The 12,739-nt window shown below is 44.5% G+C and overlaps 1 protein-coding gene across 3 annotated transcripts in view; it reads right to left on the reverse strand.

Annotated features, from left to right (window-relative positions):
• Positions 1-1,609: 1,609 nt before the first annotated feature.
• The window catches only part of PDILT (protein disulfide isomerase like, testis expressed), a 51,256-nt gene continuing 40,126 nt past the window's right edge, over positions 1,610-12,739 (reverse strand). For 2 of the 3 annotated variants that reach the window (XM_024984887.2, XM_024984886.2), the window contains 5 exons: positions 12,125-12,322; positions 8,709-8,829; positions 6,045-6,223; positions 2,813-2,902; positions 1,610-1,977 (listed from right to left, as the gene is read on the reverse strand). In XM_024984887.2, coding sequence (XP_024840655.1) covers positions 1,747-1,977; positions 2,813-2,902; positions 6,045-6,223; positions 8,709-8,829; positions 12,125-12,322 — 819 coding nt within the window. In that variant the 3' untranslated portion in view covers positions 1,610-1,746. The remainder of the gene's footprint in view (positions 1,978-2,812; positions 2,903-6,044; positions 6,224-8,708; positions 8,830-12,124; positions 12,323-12,739) is intronic. The other variant, NM_001205848.1, reaches the window with a different exon arrangement.

The raw sequence follows: 12,739 nt of genomic DNA on the forward strand, positions 1-12,739 counted from the left end.
TCACCAATATGAGCCCCCACTTCCTAAGGCCCCAGTTGCATCTGGGGGACAGGCAAGTAGCACACCCATTTTCTGGCTCATGGCCAGTAAGGAGCTCTGTTCCATGTGATTTAGTTCCACGTGATTTCCTAGAAGCCCCCGGGGACCCCTCCTTCAACTGGCAGCCACATGGCTTTGAAGCAGGTGAGCTTGGAATCGTGTCTTGAATACTAACACCTGCTCCTGCCAGGGCAACTGGTTCCGGTGAGTTCCAGGGCCGCAGGCTGTTCCCTGCTTAGTCTGGATGTGGACAGGCCCGGGTTTGGGAAAGGAGAGACTGGGGCACAGGCTATTGAGACCTGATTAAGTACAATCAGCCTTTGCGTTACATAATAGGAAGGCTGTGGAGAGGCCCAGGTGGTTTGTGTAGACCTTAGTTTCTAAAATAGTATGCCCTCCTTTTACTGAGAAGGTCTATTATACCCGAATTAAGTGAATGTCACAAACCAGCAGCATAAATATGCTGCTGCTGCTGCTGCTAAGTCACTTCAGTCGTGTCTGACTGTTCGACCCCATAGACGGCAGCCCACCAGGCTCCCCGGTCCCTGGGACTCTCCAGGCAAGAACACTGGAGTGGGTTGCCATTTCCTTCTCCGTGTGAATGTTACCTTACATGGCAAAAGGGACTTTGTGGGTATAATTAAGATCAGCGTCTTGAGATGAGGTTATCTGGGCAGGCCCAGTGCAATTACAGTGGTGCTTATGAGAGAGATGCAGGAAGAATTAGAGTCAGAGGAAGCAGGACAAGTGAGGATGGAAACAAATGGTCAGAGTTCTTTGAAGAGGAAACCATGAATGGCAGGTAGCCACTAGAAACTAGAAAAACAGGGTAGTACCGTGAGCTCTCATGAAACGGCTTTTAAAAAGATCACTTTAACAGCTTTAGGGAATACGGATTGTGTGCATGTATGTGTTGGGGGCTTGGAGGTACAGAGCCGCAGTAGAGGGACCAATTAGAAGACTTCTGTGGCTGAGACTGGTGGTTGGAGATGGGGAATAGTGGATGGAGTCACATGGAAGGAAGTAGGAGGAGTCATGTATTTTGGTGGAGTTACTTTTATGGTAATAAAAGGAAAGAAGGGACTTGAGCGTTAGCCTAGCATATGGTTGCTTACGAGAATGGGTCATTTTGAGTGAAAGACTAGGGAGAGATTTTGGGTCAAATCTCTTTCTTACCGTGCTAAAATGAAGCAAAAAAAAAGATCAGTCCACCTCTTTGAAAGCGTCAGCCACCCTCTCTGGGGATCCCAGTGTGGTAGTGGTGATGGTGATGTGTGCACCACCTGTGGAGTGAGATTGCCCAGAATCATATTTCAAGGGCTTTCTAGCCTTGTGATCCTGCCTGGTTGCTCAACCTCTCTTTGCCTCAGTTTCCTCATCTGTAAAATGGGGATGATGAAACCTAGCTCTCAGTGAGGCTGTGAGAACTAGGCGAATGCCCAGTATGTTGTAAACACTCATTAAATGTTACTATTATGGCTTCCCTTGCAGCCCTATCTGAATTCGAGGCCAAAGAGCTCTTCTAAAGCAACACCAGCAGAAAAAAGGTAATGAGTAACACGGGGCCAAAGACATTCAGGGGCTTTTATTATCCAGCCTCCACCCACCTACCACAATTATATGGAATTTTATTTGGAGTGGATAAACTCAGAAAATGATGCCAGGATCTGGAAAATGGGCACCCTCTCTTCCTGGCTTTGGAGAGCCTTACAGTTCTTCCTTCATTCTTGGTTTCTCTGCCTGTGTTGGAGGTTCCTTTGGCTCAGCTACCTTCTCCTCCTCAGCCTTTTCTTTCTGCTCAGTTGGCCCTTCGAGCTTGGTCACATTCTCCAGCTCAGGCAAATTCTGTTCTGGTAGCTCTTTCTTCATAAAATGTTCCTCCTTTTCCTCCGCTAATACCTTCTTTTCTGTCTCTTCACTTTGCTCAACAGAGAGTAGCTATTTAAGAAAAGAAGAGAGGGAGGGAGAAAGGGTTGGAGGAGGAAAAATAAATAGAGGCAAGAATTATGCAGTAATTGCCATTGTATTGCCAAGCAGCCTTTCACTGCTCTAAGCTCAGAGGTGCTGCTGCCCCAGGCCTGGCTGCTGAGATTCGTTCCAGGACATGTGCTAGGACTACTAAAGACCTGGTATTATTAATAATACTTTCTTTGCAAGCTGAGAAGATGTTAGCTGAGAGCTGTGGAGCAGTCACTGCCCCTCCGTGGGGAAGTGCCTGCTTGGGAATGAAGCAAACAGAGGAAAACAGAGATGGGGAGACAGAAAATGACTCTGAGCTTCAGAATCCACCCACCTTTGATGTTCTCCTGGTTATAGGGGATAAATTCCCATTGCTGCTTAAGCCAAACAGTGCTATAGTTTCTGACATTTGCAACTGAAAGGGTCCTAACTAATACAGATGACCCCTTTCAGCTTACTGAGGCATGGACAGAATTAGGAGGGAATGGAAATTGTAGAACAATGCCAGGGCACAGGAGCCAATCAGGACATGTGGTTAAGCACTCAAGAATAGTGGACCTAGGGAAGCAGCCTAGGAGCTGTGTGAGACGTTGTCCTTTTTTTTTTTTTAATATAAATTTATTAATTTTATGTGTTTCTCAACTCTGCCTTTCTAATAGCATGTGTCCTTGAAATAAAGTCATCCAACCTGGATCCCTCCTCCATTCTCTCCCACAAGATTATAGAAGTCTTGGCACCCTCTTTCCTAATCTGTTGAGCTCTTGATGGTTCTGTGTGGGACAGAATGGTCTAGGCTACTGCTGTTTCACCTTACCTCATCTTCATCCTCAATCTGAATCTTGATTTGACTTTCCAGGAAGTCAGAAAAGCCCTTCAGGGTATGTTCACCATTGTACAGTACAGCCTAGGAAGAAAATGGCGCAGAGATGAAATGGTAGCCTCTTCCTGCAGGATACTCAGGGATTGCTCCACAGACAAATCCGGAGTCAAATTCCTAACAACCTGAGTGCAGCGAGCAAGTTCCTTAACTTCTCTGAGCTTTCATTACCATAAGAATAATGAAATATCCTCCATCATAGGGCTGTGATATAGTTGTTCAGAGCAAGAACTATGGGGCCACACTGTTGGGGCTCAATCCCTGGCTTCATCACTTTGCAGTGTTGTCTGGAAGCTTAACCACTCTATGACTCAGTTTCCTTAACTGTAAGATGAAGATAATAACAGTCCCTTGCTCATGGTGGTGTTCTTTGGATTTAACGAGTTACTATGTGAAAAGGAGGCTTCCCTGGTTGCTCAGAGGTAAACCTGCCTGCAATGCAGGAGACCTGGGTTCTATTCCTGGGCTGGGAAGAGCCCCTGGAGAAAAAAAAATGGCAATCCACTCCCATACTCTTGCCTAGGAAATCTCATGGACAGAGAAGCCTGGTGGGCTAACAGTCCATGGGGTCGCAAACAGCGTGCAAAAGGCAGTTAAAACAACGCTTGACTCATAGGAGCACTATATATATCTACATCTAGATATATATGCTATTTTATCACTAAAGAATGAGAATATTTGTTTTACAAAAGGTCTGGCGTATGTTCTTGCTCAGTTATCACTAGCTTCCTTTCCTTTTTCAGTCTTTAAGAAGATTAGGAAACTGTTTACTGCCCTCTGGCTGTCTAAACTCCTTTTCAGATAACTGAAGATCTGAACCAGGTCCATCCACCCTTTCAATCTAGCCTCATTTTCCATGTGCATCTTCTACACCAGGAGGATGACATCTCTTTCACAGTTCTGTGGTTAGCCCTCCGCCTACCCCCTTGTTTATATTATACTCCCTACTTATAATTCACACACTTCTGATTTAAATCCCTACCATTCTTCAAAGTGTCATATTTTCATGAAGACTTCCAGCCATATAAGCCCTCCAGAATCTGCCCTATTTAATGTCAATTGCATTTGGAGATGAGGCTATACCATGACCTTCAGTTCAGTTCAAATCAGTCACTCAGTCGTGTCCAACTTTTTGCGACTCCATGAACCGCAGCACGCCAGGCCTCTCTGTCCATCACCAACTCCTGGAGTTTACCCAAACTCACGTCCATTGAGTTGGTGATACCGTCCAACCATCTCATCCTCTGTCATCCCCTTCTCCTCCCATCTTCAATCTTTCCCAGCATCAGGGTCTTTTCAAATGAGTCAGCTCTTCGCATCAGGTGGCCAAAATACTGGAGTTTCAGCTTCAACATCAGTCCTTCCAATGAACACCCAAGACTGATCTCCTTTAGGATGGACTGGTTGGATCTTCTTGCAGTCCAAGGGACTTTCAAGAGTCTTCTTCAACACCACAGTTCAAAAGCATCAATTCTTTGGCACTCAGCTTTCTTCACAGTCCAACTCTCACATCCATACATGATCACTGGAAAAACCATAGCCTTGACTAGATGGACCTTTGTTGGCAAAGTAATGTCTCTGCTTTTGAATATGCTGTCTAGGTTGGTCATAACGTTCCTTCCAAGGAGTAAGCTTGGAATGCCTGCATGGCATTCATGGCTGCAATCACCATCTGCAGTGATTTTGGATCCCAGCAAAATAAAGCCAACCACTGTTTACCCTGCTTCCTCATCTATTTTCCATGAAGTGATGGGACCAGATGGCATGATCTTAGTGTTCTGAATGTTGAGCTTTAAGCCAACATCTTTACTCTCCTCTTTCACTTTCATCAAGAGGCTCTTTAATTCTTCTTCACTTTCTCCCATAAGGGTGGTGTCATATGCATATCTGAGGTTATTGATATTTCTCCTGGCAATATTGATTCCAGCTTGTGCTTTTTCCAGCCCAGCATTTCTCATGATGTACTCTGCATAGACGTTAAATAAAGCAGGGTGACAATATACAGCCTTGACGTACTCCTTTTCCTATTTGGAACCAGTCTGTTGTTCCATGTTCAGTTCTAACTGTTGCTTCCTGATCTGTATACAGGTTTCTCAAGAGGCAGGTCAGGTGGTCTGGTATTCCCATCTCTTTCAGAATTTTCCACAGTTTATTGTGATCCACGCAATCAAAGGCTTTGGCATAGTCAATACAGCAGAAATAGATGTTTTTCTGGAACTCTCTTGCTTTTCCGATGATCCAGCAAATGTTGGCAATTTGATCTCTGGTTCCTCTGCCTTTTCTAAAACCAGCTTGAACATCTGGAAGTTCACTGTTCACATATTGCTGAAGCCTGACTTGGGGAATTTTGAGCATTCCTTTACTAGCATGTGAGATGAGTGAAATTGTGCAGTAGCTTGAGCATTCTTTGGCATTTCCTTTCTTTGGGATTGGAATGAAAACTTTTCCAGTCCTGTGGCCACTGCTGAGTTTTCCAAATTTGCTGACATATTGAGTGCAGCATTTTCACAGCATCATCTTTTAGGATTTGAAATAGCTCAACTGGAATTCCAGCTCAACTGGAATTCTATTATCTGCACTAGCTTTGTTCGCAGTGATACTTCCTAAGGCCCACTTGACTTCACATTCCATGACTTTACCCAACACTTAATCGTACTCTTCCTGGGATCAGGGACCTTGGCTTGTGATTCTTTGACGTCCTTCCCCACATACCAAAGTAGCATGAAGTATGTATTCCATGAACACTGGTGATGTTCAATGGCTCTATAACCAAAGTGTAAAGTACTTAATTGTCTCCATCATGCAGTCTTCCTTCTTCTGGTACCACCCCACCCCCAATATTCACATGGTGACTCCCCTTACCTTATTCCATATAGTCTGAGTGAAGCTCAGCTTTAATACCAGAGGGAACCATTTGACCTAGGCCTGACTATCAAAACACCAACATCCCCTTTGCCACAATGATTGGGTTAGGGGGACCCAATCAGACTGAGTTGGGAATTTTCTGAAAGCTAGTGGAAATCTTTCTCTAACTTGAATATGAAAAGATAATAAGAGTTGGAGCTGAGAATGAAGTTGATTTTGTAAAAGGTAGAGGGAGACTGAGAGAAACAGAGTCCTTGACAATAATATAACATTTCCAGTTATGTGAATCCCAAGAGCCCCTCACTTTTTGAGAGTCAGTGGGGAAGAGTCTGAAGAAGGGGTACCGGTCCTGGTACGTCAGCTCAATGTCATTTGCTGTGATGTCAATCTTGGCGATGGTGACTGTGGAGTGGTTTTGATACTTTCTGCCCAGTTCTTCCAACACTGGGAATAACACCATGCACTTCTGGGACCAGGGTGCATCTGGAAAAGAAGGGCCATCACTCAAGCTCACACTCATAAAGACCCTGAAAGCCACACTCCCCCGTAGACACCATCACTGTGCTCCACTAATGGTCTGCTGCCATGCAAATTGCACTCCCTGTCTCTTTTAATAGTATGTTAGGTTATCTTGGGCTTCCCTGATAGCTCAGTTGGTAAAGAAACCGCCTGCAATGCAGGAGACCCCAGTTCGATTCCTGGGTCAGGAAGATCTGCTGGAGACGGGATAGGCTACCAACCCCAGTATTCTTGGGCTTCCCTCCTGGCTCAGCTGGTAAAGAACCCACCTGCAATGTGGGAGACCAGGGTTTGACCCCTGGGTTGGGAAGATCCCCTGGAGAAGGGAATGGCTGCCCACTCCAGTATTCTGGCCTGGAGAATTCCATGGACTATAGAGTCAGACACAACTGAGCAACTTTCACTTTCACTTACTTCACTTAGGTTATCTTACATTTCAGCTATAGTATCTGATCATCACTACATAAACTAGAAAAAAAAAAAAAATAACCTAGTCCCCTTTCCACTCAGACATTAACATGTTGGGACATTTTCTTCTATTCTCTGATTTCCCTTTAACATTTCCTTCTATCCAGCTGAAGAGGAAAACCAAACCAAGAAAAAAATATTTATGTTCTGCCAAAAAGTATGTGTATTTGTGTATGTGAGAGAGAGCACAAGAGTTTTCCAACAGTGGTTAAGCTTACAACTCAAGGTCACTTAGTGATTTAAGCAGAGGAAGTGGGATTAGCAGACAGGCTGCTTTGACTTGTGACCATTGTATCACACTCCTTTCAGTCCCACGGAGGAGAGTCCACCTAGGAAGTGAACATGAGGTTGAGCTAAGTACAACTATCCCTGGGAAAGAGACACTGGACTTCCCTCCAGATAGTTCCCTAAGCTCTGTGGACAGTCCAGACACCTGGAACTGTGGGGAGAATTGGGACCAGCTCCAACCATGGAAGGGAAACAACCTTGCCTTATTCGTTCCATTAAAGATTCTGGCTTTGTCGGAGGAGTGGCTCAAAGTCCCTGGGTATTACATTTGGATGATTATCCCTCCATTTACAGACTGAGTGCCTCTGTGATCATCTACTCTCCTGGCTGCATCCTGGCAGCTTCCCTGGAGATCAACAGGCCCTGGGTGGGAACCCAAGGGGGCCTAATGGCTATGGTCGTGAGGCTAATCTGACAACCCTGATTCCAAAAAAATGAGACCACTGGTTTTTTACCAGAACCAAGTGAGCATTCTCAAGACTCCCAGTGTCAGACGAGCAAAGAAAGGCCTCCCCAGGCTCTCACTTAAAGGCAAAAGATCATGGTTATTCAGCCATGCAGACTTATAAACACCTGGCTCCGTGGATGAATGTCCATTTTAATGAGAGTTTTAAAGGCCTGCATAATGTAACCCAGTCCTTGTTTCACCCTCTAGGAAATGATGGCATCAGACCTGGATTTGAACTTTTTGTCTTGCAGTTTACTTGCTATGGGATCTGGGGTAAAGTAATTCTTCTCTCTGAGGCTAGGTTCCCTGATCTGTATCATGGGGAAATCCACTGTACCTTCCTAAGAGGCTTGGTTGGAGGAGGAATGAGAGCAGGTGTATAAACAGCAAACTCATCAGTGCTCAATAAATATCAGCTCCTCCTGTTAAGTAAAAGAGGTATCTGAAGTCACTGCATTGCCACCCTTCTCTGTGTCTCAGGGTAAAAGAGAAGGTCCCTTCGCTTTGGTTTCACATGCAAATCAGAAACAATGGAGGAAGAGCAACAGTCCCTGGGTGAACACTGGAAACAGTCATAACAAGGGAAACAATGGCAATAAATAGTACCTGCCTTTTATCTGTGCTTACAACATGCCAGACACTGTTCCAGGTCTTTTACATGTATGATGTGAGTCTTCATTTTGGTTGCCCCAGCTCAGGTATGTTAAATATGGGCTATTTGATGTTACTTAACTTATGCTGGTACAGCAGTTACCCGTGCAGCCACTGGATTCAGGCTGACTAGGTTCCAATCCCTTACTTACTTAAGGTCACCCACTAGCTGCCTAACTTCAGTAAAGTTTCACTTCCCTGGGACTCTGTATACTCACCTGTAAGGTGAGAGCAATAAAGTAGCTACTTTCAAAAGTAAGGTGTGAGGATTGAGTGAGCTAGTGTAGTGTGATGGTGCAGGCCTGGCGGCTCTAGCATCCAATCAGCGTTAGCCATCAGTATTACTGTTGTTACAAATAGCCACAGGCTTCGATTACGTGAAAGGTATTCCACACGCTTCAAGAATTTGATCTGGGGGGAGAGTTGCTTTGTAGCTGATAGCATCTTGAGCCAAACTATGGATATCTGAAGACCATTCTTGGCATGATGCTTTGGTAGGTTTTGGAGATTTTGGTACCCAAGAATTCAGGAACCTCCACTTGAAAAAGTAACGTTAGAGGCACAGCCTCCAGAGGCCCCTGCAGAGATACTCACAGAACATCACAAACACGTCCCTTTCCTTGTCAAACACGACGACATTGAAGTTCTTCCCAACAAGCTGCTTAACCAGCCCCTGGTCCCAATAATTTGGAATTTCTTCACTGGATAGATGTTTCTAGGAAATAAATTTGAGACATTTTAACAGCCTCCAGAAATGGGTTGGCAGTTGGGGTCCCCACCACGGCTGGAAACAATAGAAAATTTTCTCTTGTTTTTATAGCAGCCTTGGGAAAGCATTTGAAATGTTAAGAAAGGTCATGAGCTAAATGTGTAACCTGGATTGTCCAGGGCACTGGAGTCAGAGGGCTGAGAAGGCAGCAGAGTCCCAAACCAGGGTGGATTCCAGAATTCCAAATACATGATTCTTAGAATTCTTAGATGAGAGTGGGTTTCATATCATTAACATCTAAACTAGACTATGTCCCTTCTCCCAAAAATATAGCTGTCCTCAATTATTCCAAGAATCAAACTAGGATCACTTATGTCACCTATAAAATATATATTATACTTTGTTTTCCGCCACCTTTTCCACATTCATCATTGTTTCCTCGCTTTCTTCAGCCACACTGGTCTATTCACTCAAAGGACTAGCCTTCTGCCCACTTCCTCATTCCCATGCTCCCTTCTCTATCAGAATTATCTCTAACTTAGATTTGTCTTTCAGAATGATCTCAGAGGAAGATTTCCCTGACTCTCCCCCAGACTAGGTCACAGCCCTGCTTTCATAAATTCTCATAATACTTGGTACTTTTCCTGTATCACTTATTTATCATTTATATTTATTTTATGGTTATGTGATTAATGTGTCCCTATCTGAGTCCTCACAAAGGACTTTTCTTCCCTTATCATTGAGTACCACTGAGTACTGGTACATCATGAGACCTCAGTCAATATTGTGAACAAATGAAAAAATGAACTCAGTTCTTGCTTCTCTTTAAAGGAGGCGATGAAAAATCTCAGAACATGTATTTTTCTTTGCAACCATTGTTTTCTGAATATCTCTTGAATTCACACCTTTCTGTCTGCACTGCTACTACTTTGGCCAGGTAGCTTTCATCTCTCATCTAGGTCACTGTTATTACAGTGTCCTCTCTTTATCTCCTCCTAATCCTCTTCACACCTTTATTCTAAAAGCAGGTTCTACTTTCACCAGGCAAATGTGGCTTCCCATTGCTTTTAGAATACCAAGTCCTTAATATTCTTACAAGTCCTTGCTGTGTGGTCTTTGTCCAACTCACCAGCCTTGTCACCTACAATAGCTTCCCTCATCCCTACCCCCACCTCTGGAAAGGACCTGAAGATTCTTTGTGAGGGGACTGGATGTGAGGGATGGGAAATGGAGAAAATGATGGAGAATTAGTAATGGGCCAGATCAGACTCGTGACATCTTATAGGTCAGATGAAAGATGCTCTTCTTTGTCCCAAGAACACAAGAGGATGTGCTGGTCCTTGAGAGGAAGACAAACACCTCCTGAGATATAACCAGAATGAGAAAAAGAGGACAGGCAGAACTCCATCTTAGATCTGCAGATGTGGTGATAGAAAATGAGGGGACCCTGTCTGAAACCTTCTATTTTCTTAGGGATATATTAGAATACTCAGCTCAGACTGAAAGTAGGAATGAGGTTGAGGAGAAATAGACTCCAAGATTAAGAGAATGAACACATTAAGTGAAATTTCTATAAATGTCAGAACATTTCTAAGAGCCCACAGGGGGTTTGGTTTGTGACTCCATGAAGCCAGCCTGCCTCAGGGTGATGTTCTTTTTTTCCAGAATTGGCCTAGAATCTATAGGAAAGTTAAGTGGGTTCAACTGGAGTTGTGATTTTGCCTGGGAAATGCTAGGGGATGTAGAGGAGGTAGAAGGTGGAAGGGACGGAGGAGTTAAGGGAATCATCATCAGGGTGATGGACATGGAATCCAAGTTAACAAAGGAGGGCATTAAAGGGATTATGAAATAAGATCAGGAGACTGGAGCCACGAGAAAAGGGTAAGGGGTTGTAGCCATGTGGCTACTAGGGAAGGGAACTGAGGGGACAGGAAGGGTGAAATCAGGCTTTCAGAGGGGCTGCCATCTCTAGAGTATGGCCCTAAGAGCAAGTGGCTGAGAAGGCATGGACATACCATTACTGGAGAAGAGATGAGGGTTTTGGATATTGACATCTCTGTAAATAAGGACAGAATAGGGGTAGAGGGCATGTCTGCATCCTCAGAAAGTGAAAGGGAAGTGACCAGGACAGCCATGGGAGGCAGGAGCTGGTGGTCTAAAGTCCAAAGGCATGGAATCTAAAGAATTTGGAGTTTTTAAAAGCCAAGAGGAAGAGAAATGGTTTAGAAGTGGCATGGAGGACACCAGCCTTACCAACTGGTGTGTGATAATGCTGTACATAAAATAAAAATCAGCTTTCATTTGAGAAGGCTGCAGAGGAAGCAGTGTCTGTGGGGGGATGGACAGAAGTAGAGGGAGCCCTCCAAAATAAGGTGATCATACATTCCTGTTTGCCTGGAGTACCCCAGTTTATTCCTGCCATTTAAAATACTTCCAAAGAATGCTCCCATTACTCTCAAAAGTGTCCACATTTGGAAAAATAAACAATATGATCACCTAACTCAGCAGGAAGTAACTCAGAAAGGTGGTTGAGGATACAGCAAGAGCTAAATAAACAGCAGGTGGTTATGTAATGGGGCAACATAGTGTTTGTAGCCCTCTTTTTGAAGCCTCTCCTCCTTAGTCCCTAAAGTCTTTGAGGTTAAGTCCTGATTGCTCCATATATGCCACCCCATCTTCTCCCCCAAGCAAGCATCTACCCTGTGCCCAAGTAAATCTTTCACTTTAGAGTCTGAAAGAAGAGTAAGAACCTACTTTGAGACAATGCCAGGCTGGGAGTGCTCATTTCAATTGGAGATTCCTATAGAGAAAATGTCTTAAAATTAAGAATAACGAATTAATGGTGGAATTATAAGGTCAGGACATATCAAACGTTGAATAGATTTGAGATGGGGAGATGCGGGTATTTCATCACAAGAAACGTAAGACTGACTTTTCCATTCAGATGCCCAAAGCCAGCGGAATGACAGAAAAAATTATTTTGAGGACCTCCCTGGTGGCACAGTGGATAAGATTCTGCCTGCCAATGCAGGGGGCGTGGGTTCAATCCCTAGTCAAGGAAGATTCCACATGCTTCAGGGCAACTAAGGTTGTATACCACAACTACTGAATCCAAGCTTGCCTAGAACCTATGTTGGGAAATAAGAGAAGCCAACACAATGAGAAGCCCGAGCATCACAACGAAGAGTAGCCACCGCTCACTGCAACTAGAGAAAGGCTAAGCGAAGCAGTGAAGACCCAGCACAGCCAAAAAAGAATTATTTTGAGGTTCTGAATAATCATTATCCAGGGACGGGTTTACCTTAGCCTTTCTATTCAGGAAGCTCTGGCCGAAGTTCCGGAGGTTTTCGTAGGTTATTTCCTCGAAAGGCATTTTGTACCTTGCATCGGAGCTTAAGTTTATGATTTGGATACATGGGACATCGACCTCTCTGATCTGGAAGTATTTGAAGACACGTCTATTTCTGGGCACATCTGTATCCACAAGGATGAAAAGGATCTGCAAAATCAAATGAAACCCATGTCTGTCTGGACTGGAGTTATGGAGAGGGCGAGGGAGAGAAACTGTGGGAAGCTACGGGAGGGCACTTGTAGTGGTAGTAGTTTGAGCTGCTCAGTCATGTCTGACTCTTTGTAACCCCATGGACTGTAGCCCATCAGGTTCCTCTGTCCATGGAATTCTCCAGGAAGAGTACTGGAGTGGGTAGCCATTCCCTTCTCTGGGGGATCTTCCTGACCCAGAGATGGAATCCGAGTCTCCTGCATTGCAGGGAGATTCTTAACTGTCTGAGCCCCCAGGGAAGCCCGGCAAGGCACTTAATGAAAAGCAAATAGCAGCATCTATGCAGCATCTCTGTAAAGGCTCCTTTTCATCAGGTGCAGTCCTGAACACCACTGCATAGACAGGCACTAGCTG

The sequence above is a fragment of the Bos taurus genome, chromosome 25, assembly GCF_002263795.3.
Source record: "Bos taurus isolate L1 Dominette 01449 registration number 42190680 breed Hereford chromosome 25, ARS-UCD2.0, whole genome shotgun sequence".
NCBI lineage: Eukaryota > Metazoa > Chordata > Mammalia > Artiodactyla > Bovidae > Bos > Bos taurus.